This window comes from Lynx rufus, unplaced genomic scaffold (genome assembly GCF_022079265.1).
Source record: "Lynx rufus isolate CCGP_SWC_20201006 ecotype Redwood Valley unplaced genomic scaffold, mLynRuf1.p SCAF_22, whole genome shotgun sequence".
Classification (NCBI taxonomy): Eukaryota; Metazoa; Chordata; class Mammalia; order Carnivora; family Felidae; genus Lynx; species Lynx rufus.
In genome coordinates, this window is record NW_025814837.1 from 10,894,317 (window position 1) to 10,915,622 (window position 21,306).

Here is a 21,306-nt window from a genome sequence, read left to right on the forward strand (position 1 = left end):
GGACTTGGTCAGCTGGTCATAAGAATTTTTTGAAAGAGTAGAAGGCTAAAACAAACAAACAAACAAACAAACAACAAACATAATTTAAAGGAAGATAATAAGGATTGGGTCACCAAAACAAATACTGCAATCTGTAATAAAGCTATGTTAATTAAAACTATATAGTGTTGGTGTAGAGATAAACTCTGATGAAATAATGCAGAGTCCTGAAATAGATTCTATAATTGGGGTCCATGCATATGATATATGCAGCAGTATCATTATTAGTTAAGAAGGGAAGAACTACTCAATGATGGTTCTAGATAGTTGGCTATCCATATGGCAAAGGACAAGATTAGATATCTACAGTGCATCACACACAAAATAATTCCAGATGAGTAAAAGATTGAAAAGTTGGAAGTAACTTTAAAATTTTTGTAAAGAAGTATCAGATAGTGTGTTTATGACAGGGCAGAGGGGAGATATTAATATACAAAAGTATAAACTGGAGGAAAGTTTTAATGAAACTACTTTAAAAAACTAAAGGAAACACTTAATAAATTTGACTACTTTCAAAGTGAAGCACTGATTATCAAAAGATACCACTAAAAGATTACAAAAGCAAACCACCTAAGCCTACAAGTAAAATATGATTTAAAAAAGACAAGCAATACAAAAATGACTAAATGAGAGCAATGGACGATTTACAGGAGGTAAATGACAAATTAACACAAGAAGTGATGTTCAATCTCACTAGAAATTAAGAAAATGCACATTAAAGCATCAGCTGTAAGATTGGCAACAGTTAGAAAAGTCAAGTATAATGAACTGGGGTAGAGGATATGAGAAATAGAGGTATCTAATACTCTGGGGGACATGAAATAAATTTATCTTCACGCTGGACAAGTTGGCAGTAATTATTGGAATTGGAGGTCCTCATATGTCTCTATCGCAGGTATGCATCTTAATATCTTGCACCTGTAAGGCTGTTTACTGTAGTGTCATTTGTAATAGAGAAAGTAGGAAACAAGAATATAATCTAAATGACCATCATAGGAGAATGAGAAAAATAAACTGTGGTATATTCACAGAAAAATCTTAAATGTATTGTTGAGTGAAAAATACGAGTTGTAAAAGGACGCATGAAGACACAAGCTGTGCACAGTATCAGCTTATACTTTATAGGCACATGCGTATATAATAAAAGTACAAAAGCCTACAAGGGAAGTATAAATGCCAACTTAGAAGAAACTATTCCTTGAAGAAGAGGAATGAAATGGAATAGAGCATAGCCACATCTGTACATTTTAATTAAAAAAATGAAATGAAGGAGGGCCTGGCTGGCTCAGTTAGAAGAACATGAGACTCTTGATCTTGGATTGTGAGTTTAAGCCCCATGTTGGGTGTAGAGGTTATTAAAAAAAAATAAATAAACATAAAAAATGAAGCAAAAATTGCAAAATATTAATTTAAAAATCTGAAAATGTACATGCATATTTATTTTAGTATGTTCTATTTGATTTAAACATTTCATATTTAAATTCAAATATTTTTTTTAAACAGTTGTGATTAAAATGTATTGAACATGGCTTTCTATTGATATTCAGAAATACCAACTATAGAGCTAAAACTTATTTGGAGCAATGGGTGCATTATTAAATAAAACCATTTTTCACCCATGGCGACAACTATATTCTTAGAGACAATACAGTTGAGCATATATAATACAGTTGAATTGTTTTTAAGAACAAATAACTGATTATTGTAATAGCAATATGATTATGACTTTCTGAAAATGACTTTTTTGATTACTATATTTAAAATAAACAATGCTATTACATATTGACTCTATTTTTGAGTTGTTTTCCTCAAGTAGATAAATGTAGATAGATCTATCATTGATAGATCTTACATTGCAGTAATATTTAGAGCACATATTAGCATAAGATTTGATTATGCATATATGTATATGTGTATACAGTTTGTTACCACCGTGTTTTAAAATCTTTTAATTTTATGAATGAACTTGTTTTATATTTGATTATATCAGAAATGAAATATATTTTTGTGGTTATTATCCAGTTTTGTTTTGCTGAAGCTACTTACATGAATTTGTAAATTTGGGATACTGCTCACTGCCGATTTGTAGAGGTGGGCGTGGAAAGAGTGATTTTTATGGTTTTTATATCATTTTTCAAAACTGCTTTTTCAAGATAATAATGTATATTCCATAAAACTCACCTTTGCTGTGTGCAGCTCAGTACAATTTAGCAAACTTAAAGAATGCACAATCATTACCACAATCTAATTTGAGAACATTTCTATCATCTCAAAAAGAAGTCTCATACTCATTTATAGCCACTCCCCAATCCTACCCCCAGTCCTAGGCAACTAATCTAGTCTGTTTCTGTATATTTGCCTCTTTTGGACGTTTTTATAAGTGAAATCATACAGTATGTGCTCCTTTGTGTCATTTCTTTCACTGAGCATAATTTTTTTTAGGTTTATCCATATTGGTATCGTAGCATTACACCAGCTCCTTGTCTCTTTTTATGGCTGAATGGTATTCCATTTGAATGTATCACATTTTGTCTATTCATTCATAACCTAATGGACATGTGGGTTGTTTCCACTTTTTTTTGTTATTGTAAGTGATGTTGCTGTGAATATTCATGTACAAGTTTTTCCATGGGCATAGGTTTTTATTTCTTAAGGGTAGGAGTGAAATTGCTGGATTATATGTTGTATATGATTAACTTTTTAAGAAACTGCCAAACTGTGTTCCAAATTTGCCACACCATTTATGTTTCCACCAGCAATGCATGAGGGTTCCAGTTTTTCTACATCCTTGGCAACACTTGTAATTTTCTGTCTTGTTTATTTTAGCCATCCTCATGGGTATCTCACTGTGGTTTGCATGACTGTAGTGCCTAAGGGTGTTGGGCATCTTTTCATTCGCTCATTGGCTGTTTATACATCTTTGGATAAAATCTGTTCAAATCCTTTGCCCATTTTTCGTGTTGTTTGTCTTTTTATTATTGAGTTGTAAAAGTTTTTTTTTTATATTTTTTGATATAAGTCCTTTATTGCTATGTGATTAGAAAATATTTTCTCCCATTCTCTAGGTTGTAATTTCACTTTCTATATGGTATCTTTTGAGAAGCAAAAGTTTTAAATTTGATTAAGTCCTATTAATTGCTCTTTTATCATTTGTGCTTTTGGTGTTATAAGACATCATTGCCTAACCTAAGATCATTAAGATTTGTTTTTAAGTTTTCTTCAACAGTTTTAGTTCTTTAGGTCTGTGATCCACTTTCAATTAATTTTACACATGGTATGAGCTAGGGGTTCAAATTCATTTTTTTAATGAGGATATTTAATGATCTCGACACCATTTGTTGAAAAGACTGCTTCTTTCCCTTGAACTTACTGAAACCTTTGCCAAAAATTGGCTAACCACAAAGGTACAGGCTAAGTTATGGGATTTCAGTTCTGTCCTATTTGTCTCAACTCTTACCTTTATGCCAGTACCACTCTGTCTTGATGATTGTATCTTTGTAGTAAATTTTGAAAATGGGAAATGTGAGTCCTACAACTCTGTTGTTTTCAAATTTATTTGGGTCTTTGGGTCCCTTGTGTTTCTACAGGGATTAATTTTTAATTTTTGGAGAAATACTTTTGAGATTTTAATAAGGATTGCATTGAATCTGTTTGGTGAATTGTGGAAATATATTCTGATCCATGAAGATGGAACACCTATTGTGAAAGGAAGTGGTTGCTTACTTCTGTTTCCAGAGTTCTGTATTGCCAGTGTATAGGAATGTAATCGACTTCCGTATGTTGATCTTGTATCTTGCAATCTTACTGAACTCATTTATGATTTTTGATAGTTTTTTTTAGTGGATTCTTTGGGATTTTCTATGTACAAGATCACATCATCTGCAAATAGAGACTATTTTTCTTCTTCCTTCCCAATCTAGATGCCTTTAATTTGTGTGTGCATGTGCACATGTGCAATTACCCTGTCCAGAAGTTTGCATATAACGTTGAATAGCAGTGGTGAGAAAGGACATCATTGTCTTTTTCCTGATGTCAAAGGAAAGCATCCAGTCTTTCTCTATTAAGTATGATGTTGGTTCTAAGTTTTCCATAGATGCCCTTTATCATGTTGAGCAAATTTCTTTTTAGTCCTAGTTTGTTGAGGACTCTTAATGGTAAATAGAAGTTGGGTTTTGTCAGTTGCTTGCATCTATTGAGATAATCATGTGCTTTTATTCTTTTTTTGTAAACAACTTTATTGAGTTAAGATTGACATGCAAAAAGCTGTACAGATTTACATATACAATTTGATGAGTCTGGAGATAAGTATACATCTGTCAAATCATCACCACAGCCTTTGGCATAAATATATCCATCATTTCTAAAAGTTTCCTCTTACCCTCTTTATTTCTATTATTTTTTATGACAGAGCTCTGAACATAAAACCTATTCTTTTAGCAAAAATTTTAAGTACATAATATGATACAGTTAACTATGATACAGTTACAGTTAACAGTGGATCTCTAGGACTTATTTTTCTTGTTTATTTGAAACCTTATTCTTTATTCTATACTGTATTAATGTGACTTTTTTTTTTAATTCTAGGTCTTCAGTTTTGCCTGTGAAGCCTGCAAAAAGGTGACATTTAATATACCTTCCAAACTAGAGGCAGACAAAATAGTTGGCAGAGGTGAGACATTTCAAAACAAGTGGTTTTAAAACAGAAATTTAGTTTCCTTATGCTGAAAAGAGCATGTTATCCAACCTTTGCCTTTTGGGTTTAGCCTTAATCTATTTATATTTAGATACAATTCAAGATGGTTTGAAATATATATTCTGTTTTTTATAATTCCATGGAATTCTGTGGTTGATTCTAGTGCAAATGTTCTAATCCATGTTTTTGTAGTAATTTATGTTTTAATAGTTTAGAGATTACATGAAGAGTTAAATGTAGAATGTAGCCCTTTCATTACCCTAGGATTCTAAGCACTGGAGAAATATTGATAAGTAGCTGAGAAAATCAGAGCAGTATTTTTATCAATGCTAGAGCTGCCTTGAGGCACACCACAAGATGAGCCACTCCTTTCAAAACTGAACTTCATCAGCCATTTTCACATGGAGAATTTGGGGAACCTCAAACTTTCCCAACAGCTGGGAAGCTCTGCCCAGGTGGGCTTGCCATGTGGTATAGGAATATTAGAAGAAAGCATCATGGTTGTTGTTTTGTTTGTTTTTGTTTTTGTGGTTTTTTTAGAGCTATAGCTTGTCCCACAGATACCAAATTTACTTTTTCAGCAAAGTGTCTCATTTGTGGTTAAGTGCCTCATTTAATTTTTATTAAGCAAATGTCACTTTCATTCCTAAGAAAAGGAAGAAGAAAAAGGATGTAAAAGAGAGGTCAGGGTGTTCCTTTGAGGGGATAGACCAGAAGTTACTTTGCCAAAAATGTGAAGAGAGAAATATGTCATCATTACTAAAAATGTTCACTTCTTTTTGATTACGTGTTTCCATCTGTGACAGATTTGGATTAAAGTGAAAACACTTTACATGAGTAATATAGGAATCCTATGAGAAGTTATTCCTTAAGTGAACATTAATGTATCAGTTTGGTGGCTGTTAAAACGGATAGTTGAAGAATGAGATGGATTTGATATTTCTGACCGAAGTTTTAAACCACTTACATTGATATTTATATTTTATTACTTTTTTACCTGGGAAAACTCCCAGGGAGAGGAGACTTGCATGGGGGGTTTCAGTGGGGAGCCCTGGAAAGCGCGGAATAGGAACACGAAGAGAACTAAGGGCGGAAGGGGAGCCAATGGCTTGGGGGAGGCATGTAACAAAAAAGTGCCAATGGGAAGAATTCAGAGACTTTTCTGGGGCTCCTGGCTGGCTCAGTTGGTGAAGCATGCGACTCTTGATCTTGGGGTGGGGGTTCGAGCTCCATGTTGGGTGTAGAGATTACTTAAAAATAAAATCTTAAAAAAAACAAAGATAGACTTTTCTTATTTGACTATTTGCTAAATTCATACTGTCTATTACTCTTTGGGCTCATGTGTACAACTTCTGGCTGAAGACAGGTGTATCTTAAAAGACTCAGACTGGTGTTGAGGAAAACTTTTCTGTTTGTTTATTCAGCTGTGTGTGTTGATTCAGCTGTGTGTGGGGGCGTTATGTCTCAGCTTCTTCGTGATTGCCACACACACTCCTCTTTAATAGATCGTTTTTATAAGTCTTTTAGAAGCACATAAAGGTTGAAAAACACTTTCATGCCTGTATACAATTGAGTTATTTTTTAATTAAAAAATTTTTTCTAACTTTTAATTATTTTTGGGAGACAGAGAGAGACAAAGCATGAATGAGGGAGGAACAGAGAGGGGGGAGACATAGAATCCAAACAAGCTCCAGGCTCTAAGCTGTCGGCACAGAGCCTGCTGCAGGGCTTGAACCCATGAACTGTGAGATCATGACCTGAGCTGAAGTCGGATGCCCAACCAACTGAGCCACCCAGGTGCCCAAGAATTCCTTTTTAACTGAAAGAAAAGTATCGTTTTTTATACATATGAAGAAAACTAGTTAAGATATTTGGTAAATGCAGAGTGATTGATTTATTTCATTCTACTTCATGATTTTGAAGAAAATGTATACATTATCTTAACATGTCTTTTTTTTTTTTTCTTTTGCATGTGTTTCTACTTTACAACTTGGAAACTTTTGCTTGCAGTTAATTTGAAAGAGTGCCTCAGGTCTGCAGACCTCATCCGGTCAGGTGACCCTGATTTCAGAGTTCTAGATGATGGATCAGTATACACAACTAGCACCGTGGTGTTGTCTGATGAGAAAAGATCATTCACCATATGGCTTTCTGACTCCAGGACACAGGCACAGAAAGAGATTAAGGTGCTCCTGGAACATCAGAAGAAGGTATTCAAAACACGTTGATGTTTTCAGGCGTGCTTTTCTTTTCATTTAAATATTTCATTAAAAATTGCAAAGAGGACAAAAAGATAATTGGGTTTTTAAGCCTCCTCTTCTCCTTTCCCTTCAGTTTGCTTTCTCTCCCTCCCTCTCTTTCTAACCCCCTTTTCCCCACCAACACAGGCTGAACATTGGCTTTGGGTTTGGCCTTGTGAAATCTACATAGCATCATCTCCTTTGGGAAGGCTTCTTCCACTTCTAACGTCCAACTAATTGCTTTCATGTGTCTGTGTCTGTCAGTTTGGTTGCCCCTCTTTTATAAGCATTTGGAATTTTTTATTGTGTAAACAATTTGTCTGTAGTTGTTGAGGGCACAAATTGATCCTTTTTCTGCTTATGGTCTCAGTAATACCTAATTCCCGAGTCAGTAGGTGTATGTTAAATTCACGTTAGGCGCAGAGGTTCCCAGTGAATAAGAGGTTGATTTCAAGTGTCACAGTGATTCTGGTGTTAAAATAGGATGGAAATCCTGAAGTGTGTAGGTATGAATAAAAGTATACGTGGCATGGTATTGGCAGTTCTAGATTCGACATCATGAGAAACACCATTGTGAAAGCAGTCACAAAAAAGATTAAAAATTTAGAGTGGATTACAATGAATCCGTCTTAAGTGTATTAATGATAAAATTAATTTAAATGACTCTTTAGCACATCAATAAATGTTTAATAAAATTATTTATGTATTAATTCTCAGGAAATAAATTTCTTCCTTGCAACACCATGAAATGAAATAGAAATCACTAAAAAGTCCCATCCAACTTTTTGCTGTGATGGAAATGTTCCGTAATCTGCATGGCCTGATATAGTAGCCCAATATTAATGGCTACGGAGCACTCGGCATGTGGCTAGTGCCACTGAAGGATGGAATTTTACATTTTATTTAATTATAATCAATTTAAATTTAAATACAGTAAAACCGTGCTTTGTGAATATAATTCGTTCCAGAAACATGCTTGTAATCCGAAGCATTTGTATATCAAAGGAAATTTCAAGAACCATTGGCTCAGTTATGATCATGTGACGTTCGATGTCACATACTACTTGTATTGCAAGACATCGCTCATTTATCGAATTAAAATTTATTAGAAATGTTTGCTCGTCTTGCAACCCTCTCGGAACAAGTTACTTACTTGCAATCCAAGGTCTTGCTGTAGTCAGCGTATGGCTACAGCTGCCATATTGGAGAGTGCAGATGGGAGTGATAAGGCAATGAAGAGCATGCATTTTCTTGCTCTGGTTCTTCTGAGACCGTGAGGTTTTAGCAGAAAGAACAGGTAAGGGCCATCTATAGATTGTTATAAAGAGAATGTGTTCACTATGTGTATTTGGGAAAGAAGGAAAACTAAGAGTGCACTGATGATTTTCCTAACCTTGAAAGTATGGTCAGTGTTAGAAAGATATACAAAATGAAATTCTTCAGTTTATGAAACCTTTAAAATGTGGATGCATTCTTTCTTACCCACCTAATGCAAAAAAGCCTTAAAAAATACTTTAAAAAACTCCTGAGACTGAGCCTCCAGGGAGGCATTAGGTTTATGGACCGGCTACTCATTTGTAACAAAGTCGTCATTGGCTGTGGTACTTTTATTTATCTAATTTCCTTTCTCTAAATTCAGGTGCTGAGGAAAAGACATGCTAAAGAAGCCGTTCTCAGGCGTTCCAAGAGGAGATGGGCCCCTATTCCCTGTTCAATGCAAGAGAATTCACTGGGCCCGTTCCCTTTGTTTCTTCAACAAGTAGGTTTTACATTCTTTCTGACTGGGAAGGTTTTGATTCCAGAGCCTGTTTTGTTCAGGCTTCACAACTCTTTAAACATTTAAATAAGCAGATTTGATTGAAGATTTTCATGAAGTATAATAAAAGTGAGTAAAATGAGAAAATCACTAAAAAACTAAGAATAATATGAGAGAGAATGCAGCCACTAAAAGATCTTTATTAGTTTTTTCATTCATTTAGCAGCTACTTATTGAGCACCTACTATGTCCCGTGGAAGGTACTGCTGTAAGTACGACACTAGAAATAAATTTAGTCATACCCTTGCTCTCCTGTAGGCTATTCTAGTGAGGAAGAAGGGTAGGCAGGTGGTTACAATACTGAGTGATAGGTGCTGTGGTAGAGATGGTTTGGGTGATCTGAGAATTCATGGGGTCAGCACCTGAGATGAAATGTGGTACAAATCAAGGAAAGACTTAGAGGAGGAGACAGCAGAGGGTGGACCTGAAGGATGAAAACATTGTGCAAGTAAATAATTGTGGAGAAGGCAAGCTCGTTGGAGGAGTCCTCCTACTTATGATGGGGCTGGAGCAGGGAGATGAGGCAGAGGACGCAGGTAGACATTAAACCATAATGGACCATGTGTGTCCTGTTAGGGAGTTCAACTTTTTCCTAAAAACAAGGAGAAGTTTTTAATCAGGTCAAGTTTACTTTTCATAAAGATCTACATGGAACACATACAACGAAAGCCATTGCTGAAGTAGGGCTGTGGCCTGGTGCTTGCTTTTTTCTATTATTGTGGCTGATGTTTCATTCCAGCAGTGGGACCTGTGTCCTATTTGTTGATGTTTTTAACTGTCTTTCCAGTGTCTTTCGCACTTTTTCAAAAATTCTGTTCATCGCTAGACTTTATTTTTCCTTTTCAAAAAAAAATATATATATATATATTTTTTTTATTTTATTTTTTTAATTTTTTTTTTCAACGTTTATTTATTTTTGGGACAGAGAGAGACAGAGCATGAACGGGGGAGGGGCAGAGAGAGAGGGAGACACAGAATCGGAAACAGGCTCCAGGCTCTGAGCCATCAGCCCAGAGCCCGACGCGGGGCTCGAACTCACGGACCGCGAGATCGTGACCTGGCTGAAGTCGGACGCTTAACCGACTGCGCCACCCAGGCGCCCCAAAAAATATATATATTTAATATTTATTTATTTTTGAGAGAGAAAGAGCACAAGAGGGGTAGAGGGGCAGAGGGAGAGAGAGAATCCCAGGCAGGCTCTGTGCTGTCAGCACAGAGCCCAATGCAGCGCTCAATCCCACGAACCATGAGATCATTATCTGAGCCAAAATCAAGAGTCAGACATTTAACTGATTGAACCACCCAGCCACCCCTCAAATTTTGTATTTTAAGCACTGATGAAGCATATTAAGACATGATTTCTGATTACCAAAGTTATACTTATCATAGCTAATTTTAGCCTTTGCATTGCTAATCTTGTCACCACTCCTCAGTCCTCATTTCCTTGACATGTGTACATTGGCCATAGCTGACCCTTCCCTCTTCCTCCAAATACTTTATTCACTTGGCTTCTAGAACACCACTCATCTGGTTGTCCATTTACCTCCCTGGCCACTCTTTCATACTATGTTTTGCTAGTTTTTCCTCATTCCCATGGTTCCTCTTCTGTAAACTTTGGAGAGCTCCAGGCTCGACCCACGAACCTTGTCTCTTGTTTCTTTATATTCACTGCCTTGATAATCTCATCCAGTCTCGTAGCTTTGAGTACTGTTATCTATTGGAGACTTAAGACTTCATATTTCTAGGACAGACTGCCTAATTGCTATTTCTACTTGAAAGCTTAACGGATATTTCAAACTTAACATATGCAGAAAACAAAAAATTTGTGTTTTCTCCTAAAAACATCCAACCGTCTCAGTTAATGACACCTCATTCTTTCAGTTTTTAGGGCATCAGAGTCGGTTTGGTAAGGTTTTAGTTGTAGAGAACATACGTCCCTCTAAGTAGTTAACAGAGAGTGATTTATTACAGCACATAAGCCATTTATAGAATTGTGGCGGGGACTGAAGAAACAAACTTTAGGTTGAACTTTCAGGAATGAGTCTCCAAGCTACACTGCAGAATCCACAACCAAGGGACATGCTGTTTCCTTCATGATGGGGTAGCAAATAATTCAGGAACCAAAATGTCACTAAGTGGCTTATGCATGACAGATTTATTTATTTTATGTGAAAGTATGATCTGGTAGAGATATTTAATATAAAAAAATCACCAGGGACCTAGACTTTTTTTTTTTTTTTTTTAGTTTGACCATCTCTGCAGGTTCAAGAGAGCGCATCATTCTGTGTCCACATGGGGGGACCCATTCCTTCACTTTCTAGGCACAGTCTAGATCTTGCATATATAATTTTTGGTTATATCTCATTGACATGATCTTTTCATGTGGCCATACCTAATTGTAAGGGAGCCTGGGAAGTGTCTTTCTTTTGGGAAATCTTGCACTCAGCTATAAATTCTAATACAAAGGAACATGGGCAGAATAGATATTAGGGGATGTCAGCACCCTCTGACATAGTGTCATCTTCACGCTACACGTCCAACCCATTGACAAATCCTGTTGGCTATACCTTCAAATTATATACAGAATCTAAGCACTTCTCACCATCTCTACTGCTACATGCTAACAAACCATCATTACTCCCATGAATTCTTACAGTAACCAAGTGGTCTTCCTGCTTCTTTGCTTACCTACCCACCCACCCCCATTTAGTCCTAAAAAAAACTCCAAGTATTATCTTTTTAAAATATAACTTACACTTTACAATATCTGTGTAAAGTTATTGTCTTGTCTAAAGTTTCCAATGGCTTTCCACCTGTTTGTAGGCAAGAGTCAACAGCATTGAAATCCCTGATATGATGTGGCCTTATCTCCTACTTCTTGCTGACTACTGGCTTTCCCTGCTGCAATCACAGTGGCCTCTTTGCTGCACCTTGAACACTCCAGATACAACCCTCACCTTTGTTATTCATGTTTCCTCTGCCAGGAAGAGTCTTCCTTGTATAGGTTATGGTTTATTGTTTTTAATTAGATTTTCTTTGGTTACTCTTTATGTTGAACATTATTTTCATTAAATTGAGCAGTTTAAAAAATCTTTTACCAAATGCTTCTTACTGTTTTGTGCGTTGATGAAATGATAAATGTGATTATTTTCCCAAAGCGTATTTAATATAAAAAGATATAAATGCATAAGCTACATAAAAAAGATAGCATTTTAACAGATTTTGATTTAAAATTTTTACATCTGTGTTTTTTCCTCTTAGGTTCAATCTGATGCAGCACAGAACTATTCCATTTTCTACTCAATAAGTGGGCATGGAGTTGACCAAGAACCTTTAAATTTGTTTTTCATAGAAAGAGACACTGGAAATCTGTATTGTACCCGGCCTGTGGATCGTGAAGAATATGAAGTTTTTGATGTAGGAGTTTTATTGATATGCATGATTTTAAATGATTAAACTGTGTTTCTTCTGATACCCTATGGACTCTTTTCTGTCTTCCCTCATTCTCTTCTTAGAGTCAAAAGAAATAAGTTGTGCAGTATTTTGGAATATTTGATTTGCTCTTTATCTTAACTTCTGGTAGGTAAGCCTAAAATGAGCAAAGAGGTTTAGTTGTATTTGGATGTATATTCCAGTATATTTCCAAGAGTTGGTTTTGTTTATGAGGTGCTTTCTCTCTCTGGTCATGCTACATTTTCCTCTCTCCAGGACGTGGCCACAGTAGATTAGAAGGGTCTTCTTCTCTCCTCCCTCCTCCTCCTCCTCTTCCTCCTCCTCCTCCTTCTTCCTCTTCTTCTTCTTCTTTTTCTTCTTTTAGTTTTCTTTTTTTTCCCTCCTTCCACTTGTGTGATTCTCTGACCATGTCTGGGAACTAGATAAGGGAGCAAAAGTGGGAGACCAAATCCAAACAAGGTTAATAAGCCAGTCTTCTGATATTGATGAGCTTACAATCAATGGAGAATAACTCAGACAATTTTCAGTGTAATATGGTAAATTCTATGAGGTCATGTGGTTATCCCTGTGGTGCAGAGGGGAATGTTCCTCCATAGGAAAGAGGGATTCTCTTCCTAGAAGAAGGAAGAGATGCTGGTAAGCAAATGTGACTAATGTCCACCACATGACATTTCTTTGCTTTTGGTTAGAAAATTTTTAACTCGGTGTTATAATCACATGCTGAATAGAAATACATTCTATTTGATATTACATTGCCCTTTGATTACTTAGCAATGTGGAAACTAGTAAATGCATTTTGTCAGAAAAACTCTTATAAATATGTGATTTATGAAGTAAAACAATAAAAGGGCTTTGCTAGTTACAAATGGAAAAATCATGGTATTATTTAGATGATGTAGAGTAGGGATTTTTCTGTTTGCAGTGAGTTTAATTGTTGTCCCCAGTATAACTTTCTGATTATGGATAGAATATGGATTATGGATAGAATAAGACTATAATCTGAGTCTAATGGACAGAATTATCTCTGACTTGGCTATACTATGGGGTTTTATTCAACGTGTAGCCCTTTCTACTAAATATTGGATGCTCTTTACTGTACTTAAAGTGTTTTTCCATTTGATGCTTGGGTGATTAAAAAAGAATTGAGTAGAAGTTTTTAGTGGTTTGTTATCAAAAAGATTTGCAAAGAAGGTAGCAGATAAAGCATAGTGTTCTCTCTTGCTAGAATCTTGTATTAATGGACTATCGATATTGCTTTTTCCTGTTTTACAGTTGATTGCCTATGCCTCAACTGCAGATGGGTATTCAGCAGACATGCCTCTTCCACTGCCCATCAGAGTGGAGGATGAAAATGACAACCACCCTATTTTCACAGAAGCTATTTATAATTTTGAAGTTCCAGAAAGTAGCAGACTTGGTAAGATAACTTTTTTAAATTGAACTTTCTTGCATATGGCTTCTTTTGCCATTTGTATTTTTTTCTTTTAGGAACTGTATGTGCATTTCCTTTGCTCTTATGTTCCTTGGTGTTTATCTTGCTCTTAACTGTTTCTTTTTTTAAATCTACCTAAAAATGCTCTTTACATATTAAGGTTATTAACCTATTGTTGCACTGCAAATATTTTCCCATTGTATTGATGCTTTTCAGTTTTATTAAGTCTACTTTTTGAGGTACAGAGGTTCAGGACTTGCATTTAGTTAAATCAATCCTTATTCCTTTTGGACTTTATGGCAAGAGAACTTCTAAAAGTAAAATGTATTATGCTAAATATCTTTGTGCACATTTTTTTGAGACATTGGGTTTTTTTTATACTCAAGACCAGATTATCCTGAGATGATATTGAACCAGTATCTACTTTCCAGAATACATTTAATCCTATCACATCCAAACAGAGTGTAACCTATAGGATATTAGAAGAGTTTGGTGTGGTCTATATGGTACCAATTAATTATAAAAGCGGATAACAGTTATTTAATCTTGGAATCATATTTAATTTATATACTTTATTACACTTGATCATTTTGCGGGTTTATCATCATTCTCTCCTCTAAGATAGGACATATAGGATAGAATCACAATAAAATTAAAATTAATATCAATATTTGTATTAGGTTTTTTTTTTAATTTTTTTTTCAACGTTTATTTATTTTTGGGACAGAGAGAGACAGAGCATGAACGGGGGAGGGGCAGAGAGAGAGGGAGACACAGAATTGGAAACAGGCTCCAGGCTCTGAGCCATCAGCCCAGAGCCCTACGCAGGGCTCGAACTCACAGACCGCGAGATCGTGACCTGGCTGAAGTTGGACACTTAACCGACTGCGCCACCCAGGCGCCCCTATATTAGGTTTTATTTAAGGAGGTGTTAAATGACATCTACTGAGAACACAATTTTTTAAAGCTCTAATTTATATTACCTCTTTTCTTAAAACTGCTACTTTACTACTTCCAATTTAGAATGAATATGGGGATAACTCTAGAGAAGCTTACATCACATATTCTAAACACTTGCTCAGACATGGAAAGCCAAAATGTTCAGGTTAGTTGGCCCTGATGTCTTCTGAGACTTGCAACATGGAAAGTAGCCATTCACAATAAAGTTGAAACAATGTGGACTCATTCATAAAGGGTGACTTTGCTAACTTGCCTATTAAAGTTTCTAGTAGTTACTTAGGTCTTCAGTATATTTTTATATCTGCTATACCCCTTTATATTTTACTTGGATAATTTGATGTCATAGATGTTAGCCTCCTTATTACTCATATGGTACAATTAAAAAAATAAAAATTGTTGGTTTGGAGTTTAAAAAACCTAGTTTTTGATTTGGGATCTGTTATTAATTCACTGTGGGAAATGGTGGAAGTCCCTTTGAGTTCTCTGACCTGTAAAAGGAGTTAATTACATTAGATGACCTATAATATTTTCAGCTTCAGAGTGACTGTGGCTCTGGTACAATTTACTTTTTTTTCAAAGAGAGATTATTAGTTTCAAAGTCTTTCTTGAGAATTCTCTTCTTTTTGATAGTGATAGATGAGAACCAAGGGCAAGTACTTTGATTCCCAGATGAACCCAAGGTACTTTAAGCAACCCACACGAGAAGGTTCAGACCAGTTTGGGCTGTGATACTCTGAACTGCTGGGTGTTCTTTGAGTTTGCCTTAATTCACACACAGAATTTGGGACATGGGGACATGGGGTGCTCAACTAATATTTAAGTATACTGCTCATGAAAAGGGGTTTTGGAGATTTTCGGAGGATTTTCTGTGATAAGTAAAACAGTTTTTAATCCAGAGAATTAACATGGTGTTTGTGTCCTGTCAGTAAAATCTCAGGAAGAAAATATTCTGCCTTAAAAAGATTAGGAACTTTTTTTCTATGCAAACATAGATGAATAGCATTTGTTTTCTCATAATAAGATAATTACTTCATGTCTTCATATTGATCCACTGCAAAAGTCTTGTCACTATTTGTGAATATGTAACTGGACATTCTCTATAATGTTTATCTATCTGTGTGTATGTGTGTGTGTGTGTGTATGTATCTGTTCATGTACACACACATATATACAAATTTTAAAGACATATTACAGGGAAAAATATTTAAAACTAATATTTCTGGCATTAATTGGTTTTTATTTCCTTCAAATACTGTATTTCAGCAAACGTGTGTGTGTGTGTGTGTGCGTGTGCGTGTGTGTGTGTGTGTGTGTGTGTGTGAATATCTGTGTGACTGTATATGTCTATGTATTTGTTCTTCAGGCCAGCCCTTACTGGGCTATAGGCAAAGTGGATCTATGTATTACATTTCCATGGGCATTGGAACACTGACCTTACACTGGACAATACCACCTGTTTGTACTCTTTGATATGTATAATCCTTTACCTGAGCAATATTCTTACATTCCATACAGATGACAAATATTAATAGCTCCAAATGAAGAAACAATTGACCTAAATTCTCCCTGAAGGATGAATAGTATGAAATCCCTTACCGAGGATTAAGTGGGGCTGAGGGCAGTGCGGTGTGGATGCTAAGTGGGTGAAAGATAATGAAACACGTTAAAGACTGGCACAAAAAAGAAAAAAATACTGGAATAGAGACTAGACTGTGAAAGGTCAAGTTGACCACTTATACAGTTACACCCCAAGTCAGTCTTGGTTTATCTATTAATCAGAAATTCAATTAAAAAATCTGATTTACCTAGGAAACATGATTTCTCTCTCCAGCTCGGTTTGTTATTGCAGTATGTGGGAATATGTGTTGAAATTATTCTTGATTGCCATTTAAATAAGTTTTCAGTAATTTCTTATCAGACATTTTTAACTGTGAGCAAAGTAGAAGTGTGCCTTGATATAGAGTCTCATAGTGTTTATATTATAAATTTGAAGCCCTCTTCATTGGTGCTATTGAAAGATGGAACATGTCTCATAAGAAACCCATTTAAAATTTCCACTACCATTGTCAAAATTTGAAAAGTGTAGATATTCATAAATATGTTTTGCAGTTCTGCAAATTAAAGACTCTTTTCTTTTTTCTTTTCTTTCTTTCTTTCTTTTTTTTTTTTTTTTTTTTTGTAAAACATGTAGGTACTACAGTGGGAGTGGTTTGTGCCACAGACAAAGATGAACCAGATACGATGCACACACGCCTGAAGTATAGCATTTTGGAGCAGACCCCAAAGTCCCCGGGGATCTTCTCTGTGCATCCGACCACAGGTGTCATCACCACAGTCGCTCATTATTTGGACAGAGAGGTAGCTTTCCACTCCTTAGCATATAATTTTACCAGGGGCTTAGATCCCTGCCCCATATACTGTAGTTTGCTCTCCCGTGAACTTAGGAGTTTCTATTTTCTTTTATTTAGGTGTAAGACAATAAGAATTTCCAGGCATGTTACATGCTTTTTTTTTAAATATGACTTCTGTTTCCTTATGTAAGGAAAGCCATTGGAATAGAAATACAGATCAATTGGTGTTTAGAAGGAGTGGGAACAAAATACATTTCTTATGAAAGTTGCTGCTGTGGAATATTATTCTGTTCTTATGTGTGACTAATTGGTTTCAGCTCAGGAAAGCCTTCAATTCTCATGTAGGACAATTAATTTTGCATGCTCCATGGGTTTAGATCACATGCTGATTCCTATCCAGTTATTGTGGATATGTACTTTTTATTAGGAAGGAATTAGTTGATGGCTTATTATGAAATCTGTAACACTATTTGGATCATAGTACTAGCACACTATCAGGTATATAGCATTTTATGTTCAAATTCTTTATGCGTAATTATATTCGATCTTTATAATTTCCTCGTTTGACTAGATAGGTTGTTACATCCAATCTATAGAGGACAAACGTGACAGTCAGAAAGATTGATTGACTCACCAGAATCAAATCATTGAACTCAATCTTCTAATTTTTGTTACTCTTGCTCTATTTTGTCAGCCTGTGTTTAACTCACAGACCTGAATTCCTGACTGAGGCAGATTAATCAATTTCATGTGTACAAAATAGCTCTATTAAAACACTCAGTGGTTCCCACTGCACCCTGAATAACACAAATAGAAGGATCGATATGACTCAGGCAGATAATGTACAGAAGTAATCAGTGGAATTGGTTGCCAAAGAAAAAGGAAGGGATGATGAGAAGCCACGGAAAGGAATCAAAAATAGTACAAAGGTTTTATTTGTCATTATTTTTATTTTTGGGTGTGGTCAGTACATTTTATGTGATAAAGCACATGATGATAATAACAAACGGGAAGGTTTGAAGGAGCAAGATGAATGTGTTTTTTGTATATGTGGAAGAGGTAGAGCTGATGTAGTGACCAAGTGAAAACAAGCATTTTCCCTCAGTTTTTACACATTGACAGTGAGGCTTAGAAAAATTAAATAATTTAAGGGCACACAGCCTGTAAGATACATATTTGTGGTCACACCCAGGTCTGCTTTCCTGATCAAAAAAAGTCAACAGAGGGGCGCCTTGGTGGCTCAGTGGGTTGAACATCCTACTTTTGATTTCAGCTCAGATCGTGATCTCACGGGTTTGTGAGTTCAAGCCCCACGTTGGGCTCTATGCTGATAGTGTGGAGCCTGCTTGGGATTCTATGTCCCTATCTCTCTGTCCTTGCCCTGCTTGCTCTCTATCTCCCTCTCAAAATAAATACAAATAAACTTAATTTTTTTTTAAAAGTCAACAGGATTTTGGGGGGAACTGCCACAGTGTGTTGTGGGGAACAACACAGGAAATAAAGAAATGAACAAGGGAGATATAAAAACAAAACCAGTGCATTTAGAGGAAGAAGAAGCAGGGTATCAGAGAGTGGAGCCTAAGGAGGAGCATCTCAGGGTGAGAATGTTGGTTTCCAGAAAATGGAGAAAAGTAAAAAAACAAAATGAAACAAAACCAAAAGGTATAGCTAAAGAATAGTAAGAGAGAAGAGAAAGTTAACAGGATTGTGTCACAAAGTAATAAATTCATCATCCATCACCACCCCACCATTTGCAAAACTCTGTTCACAGAAAGTCAACAGTGACCTCCCAGTTGCCAAATCCACCTGTTACCTAAAGCCCCTGTCCATTGTTGGCACTTGCTAAAACTCTCTCTTCTCTTGGATTTCTGGGTCTTTTCCTGTTTCTCTGATCTTTCCTTTTTATTGTCCATCGCTTAGTTTTCTTACTTCCCCCATGCTTGACATGCCACTGTTACTTCTATCCTTAGCTCTTCTTATCCTTTAACCTCTTTTCGATAAATCTGATGCCTGCTACAATTTCAGCCACCATCTACATACTAATGGCTCCCAGAGTGGTATTTCTGGCTATGAACTCTCCTGTAAGTAGGGGGCCACACATCCAAGTGTCTTCTGAACATTTCTCCTTAGATTTCCCATAGGCACATAAAATTCAGTATATGCCAGGCACAACTCATTCTTTTTGGCCATTTTTGCTCACCCTGCTAGTGCTCACTTCCTCAGAGCACAGGCTGTCCTTCTGCGTTTGCTACATTGGTTGGTGATACCCCTCTGCTTTATCCAAATAGGACACCTGAGCATAATTCTCAACTCTCTCTTCTCTGAAATTTTATATAGAATCTACCATCACATCCTACTAAATGCTAACTCCCAAGAAGCTTTCCTGTCACCCTTACTCTCTGTCCTCATTGCCACTGCCTCAGATGTGGATCACCTATCTTAGACGATTTCAGGAGCTTTTTAACTGGTTTCCTTTTTTTTTTTTTAACTTTTAAAAATTTATTTATTTATTTTGAGAGAGAGAGAGAGAGCGAGCAGGGGAGGGACAGAGCGAGAGGGAGAGAGAGAGAATCCCTAGCAGGATCTGCACTGTCAACACAGCCTGATGCGGCTCAGTCTCACCAACCGTGGGATCATAACCGGAGCTGAAACCAAGAGTCTCATGCTTAACTGACTCAGCCACTTAGGAGCCTCTAACTGATTTCTTTGACTTTCAGCTCAGTTTACTTCAAATTATGCTGAATCTACATTAAGAATATTCTTTCTGAAACTCCAGTGTTCTTATTTTGTGCTCCCCCTATGACTCCTATAAAACTTTTCCCTATTAGCCAATTAAAATATGTCTAAATTCTTCGTATGGCTCTTTGTAATTTAACCTCTGTCTACCTTTCCAGCTTATCCCTGTCTACCCAATTCTTAAAGTGTCTGCAAATATGGAATCAAATAAAAGCGTGGATTCACACAAATGGAAGACTACACAACTGAAGTTTCATTTATAAGTTGGAACAAATGTTTTCAAAACTAATTAAGTATTTGCTTTGTTTCCAGACTGTAGATAAGTACTCACTGATAATGAAAGTACAAGACATGGATGGTCAATTATTTGGATTGATGAGTACATCAACTTGCATCATAACAGTTAAAGATTCAAATGACAATGCACCCACTTTCAAACAAAATACTGTAAGTATATAATATCATAATCTATGTCTACTTGTCAATTGTTATTTGTTATTTAATATAAATTAATAACATGTGTCATGCTTTGAAGTATGTATGTTTATTTTATGAATAAAATTAAAGTTTGAACAGCTGACATATAAATCTCCTTTATTTACTCATAGTAGTATTTTATCCTCTTGTAGCATTTGTCTTCATTTATAACGAATTTCTTTCATTTCAAAGATAATCCTTTGAGAGATTCATGGCTTTAAAATACACTAGCTAAAAACTATAAGAACCAATACTTTTGGAGTGGAAGAAATACTTTACTTTCTTTGTAAAACTTCTCTTTATAAAGTAAGTTTTTAATGAGTTCTTTCTGTTTCAGTATGAAGCATCAGTAGAGGAAAATGCATACAATGTGGAGATCTTACGCATACCTATAGAAGATAAGGATTTAATTAACACTGCCAACTGGAGAGCCAATTTTACCATTTTGAAGGGGAATGAGAATGGACATTTCAAAATCAGCACAGACAAAGAGACTAATGAAGGTGTTTTGTACGTTGTAAAGGTACAGTAATAATGGACACTTGACAACTTGGCAAGTTAACAAGTTCTCTTCAACTATTGGTTTAATCAACCTAACAGTTTCAGATCAAAGAATCCACAAGATGGAATAGAGCTTCGTCTGTTTAGTCCAACTGTTCCCATTGAATGCTGTCTTTCTTCCATAATTTTGTTGCCAGTCATTAGTCACCTAGCTTAGGCTTGAACATTCTCAGTTCTGAGGATCTCCATTGGCAGCTTATTCTGTTTTTGGAGAGCTCTGATTCTCAGAAGTCCTTACTTCTACTGTGCTCGAATTATTGTCCTTCTAGCCCATGTCTAGGTTCTGTCTTTAATGTTCTGGCTCTAATCCTATACAGAAGTGTAATTCTTTTGAAAAGGTTGCTATGTCCATTTGAAACTTACTTTCTCTGGGATAAATATTCCTAATTCCTTTAACTATTCCTTACATGATATAATTCAGAAGCCCATAGTCTTCTCACTTACTCTCTTTCTGGAATATATGCCTGGTTGTATCTGATCCTTTATAGGTGATTTTGAGGGTGAAATACAGTGTTATATCAGACAGCATATATGTTTATTCTATATAT

The 21,306-nt window shown here is 35.9% G+C and overlaps 1 protein-coding gene across 1 annotated transcript in view; it reads left to right on the top strand.

Moving 5' to 3' along the window:
- Positions 1-674: 674 nt before the first annotated feature.
- The window catches only part of DSC3 (desmocollin 3), a 40,991-nt gene continuing 20,359 nt past the window's right edge, over positions 675-21,306 (top strand). The window contains exons 1-9 of the mRNA XM_047086880.1: positions 675-692; positions 4,624-4,708; positions 6,743-6,942; positions 8,612-8,731; positions 12,050-12,205; positions 13,514-13,658; positions 16,825-16,991; positions 20,033-20,167; positions 20,535-20,720. Coding sequence (XP_046942836.1) covers positions 675-692; positions 4,624-4,708; positions 6,743-6,942; positions 8,612-8,731; positions 12,050-12,205; positions 13,514-13,658; positions 16,825-16,991; positions 20,033-20,167; positions 20,535-20,720 — 1,212 coding nt within the window. The remainder of the gene's footprint in view (positions 693-4,623; positions 4,709-6,742; positions 6,943-8,611; positions 8,732-12,049; positions 12,206-13,513; positions 13,659-16,824; positions 16,992-20,032; positions 20,168-20,534; positions 20,721-21,306) is intronic.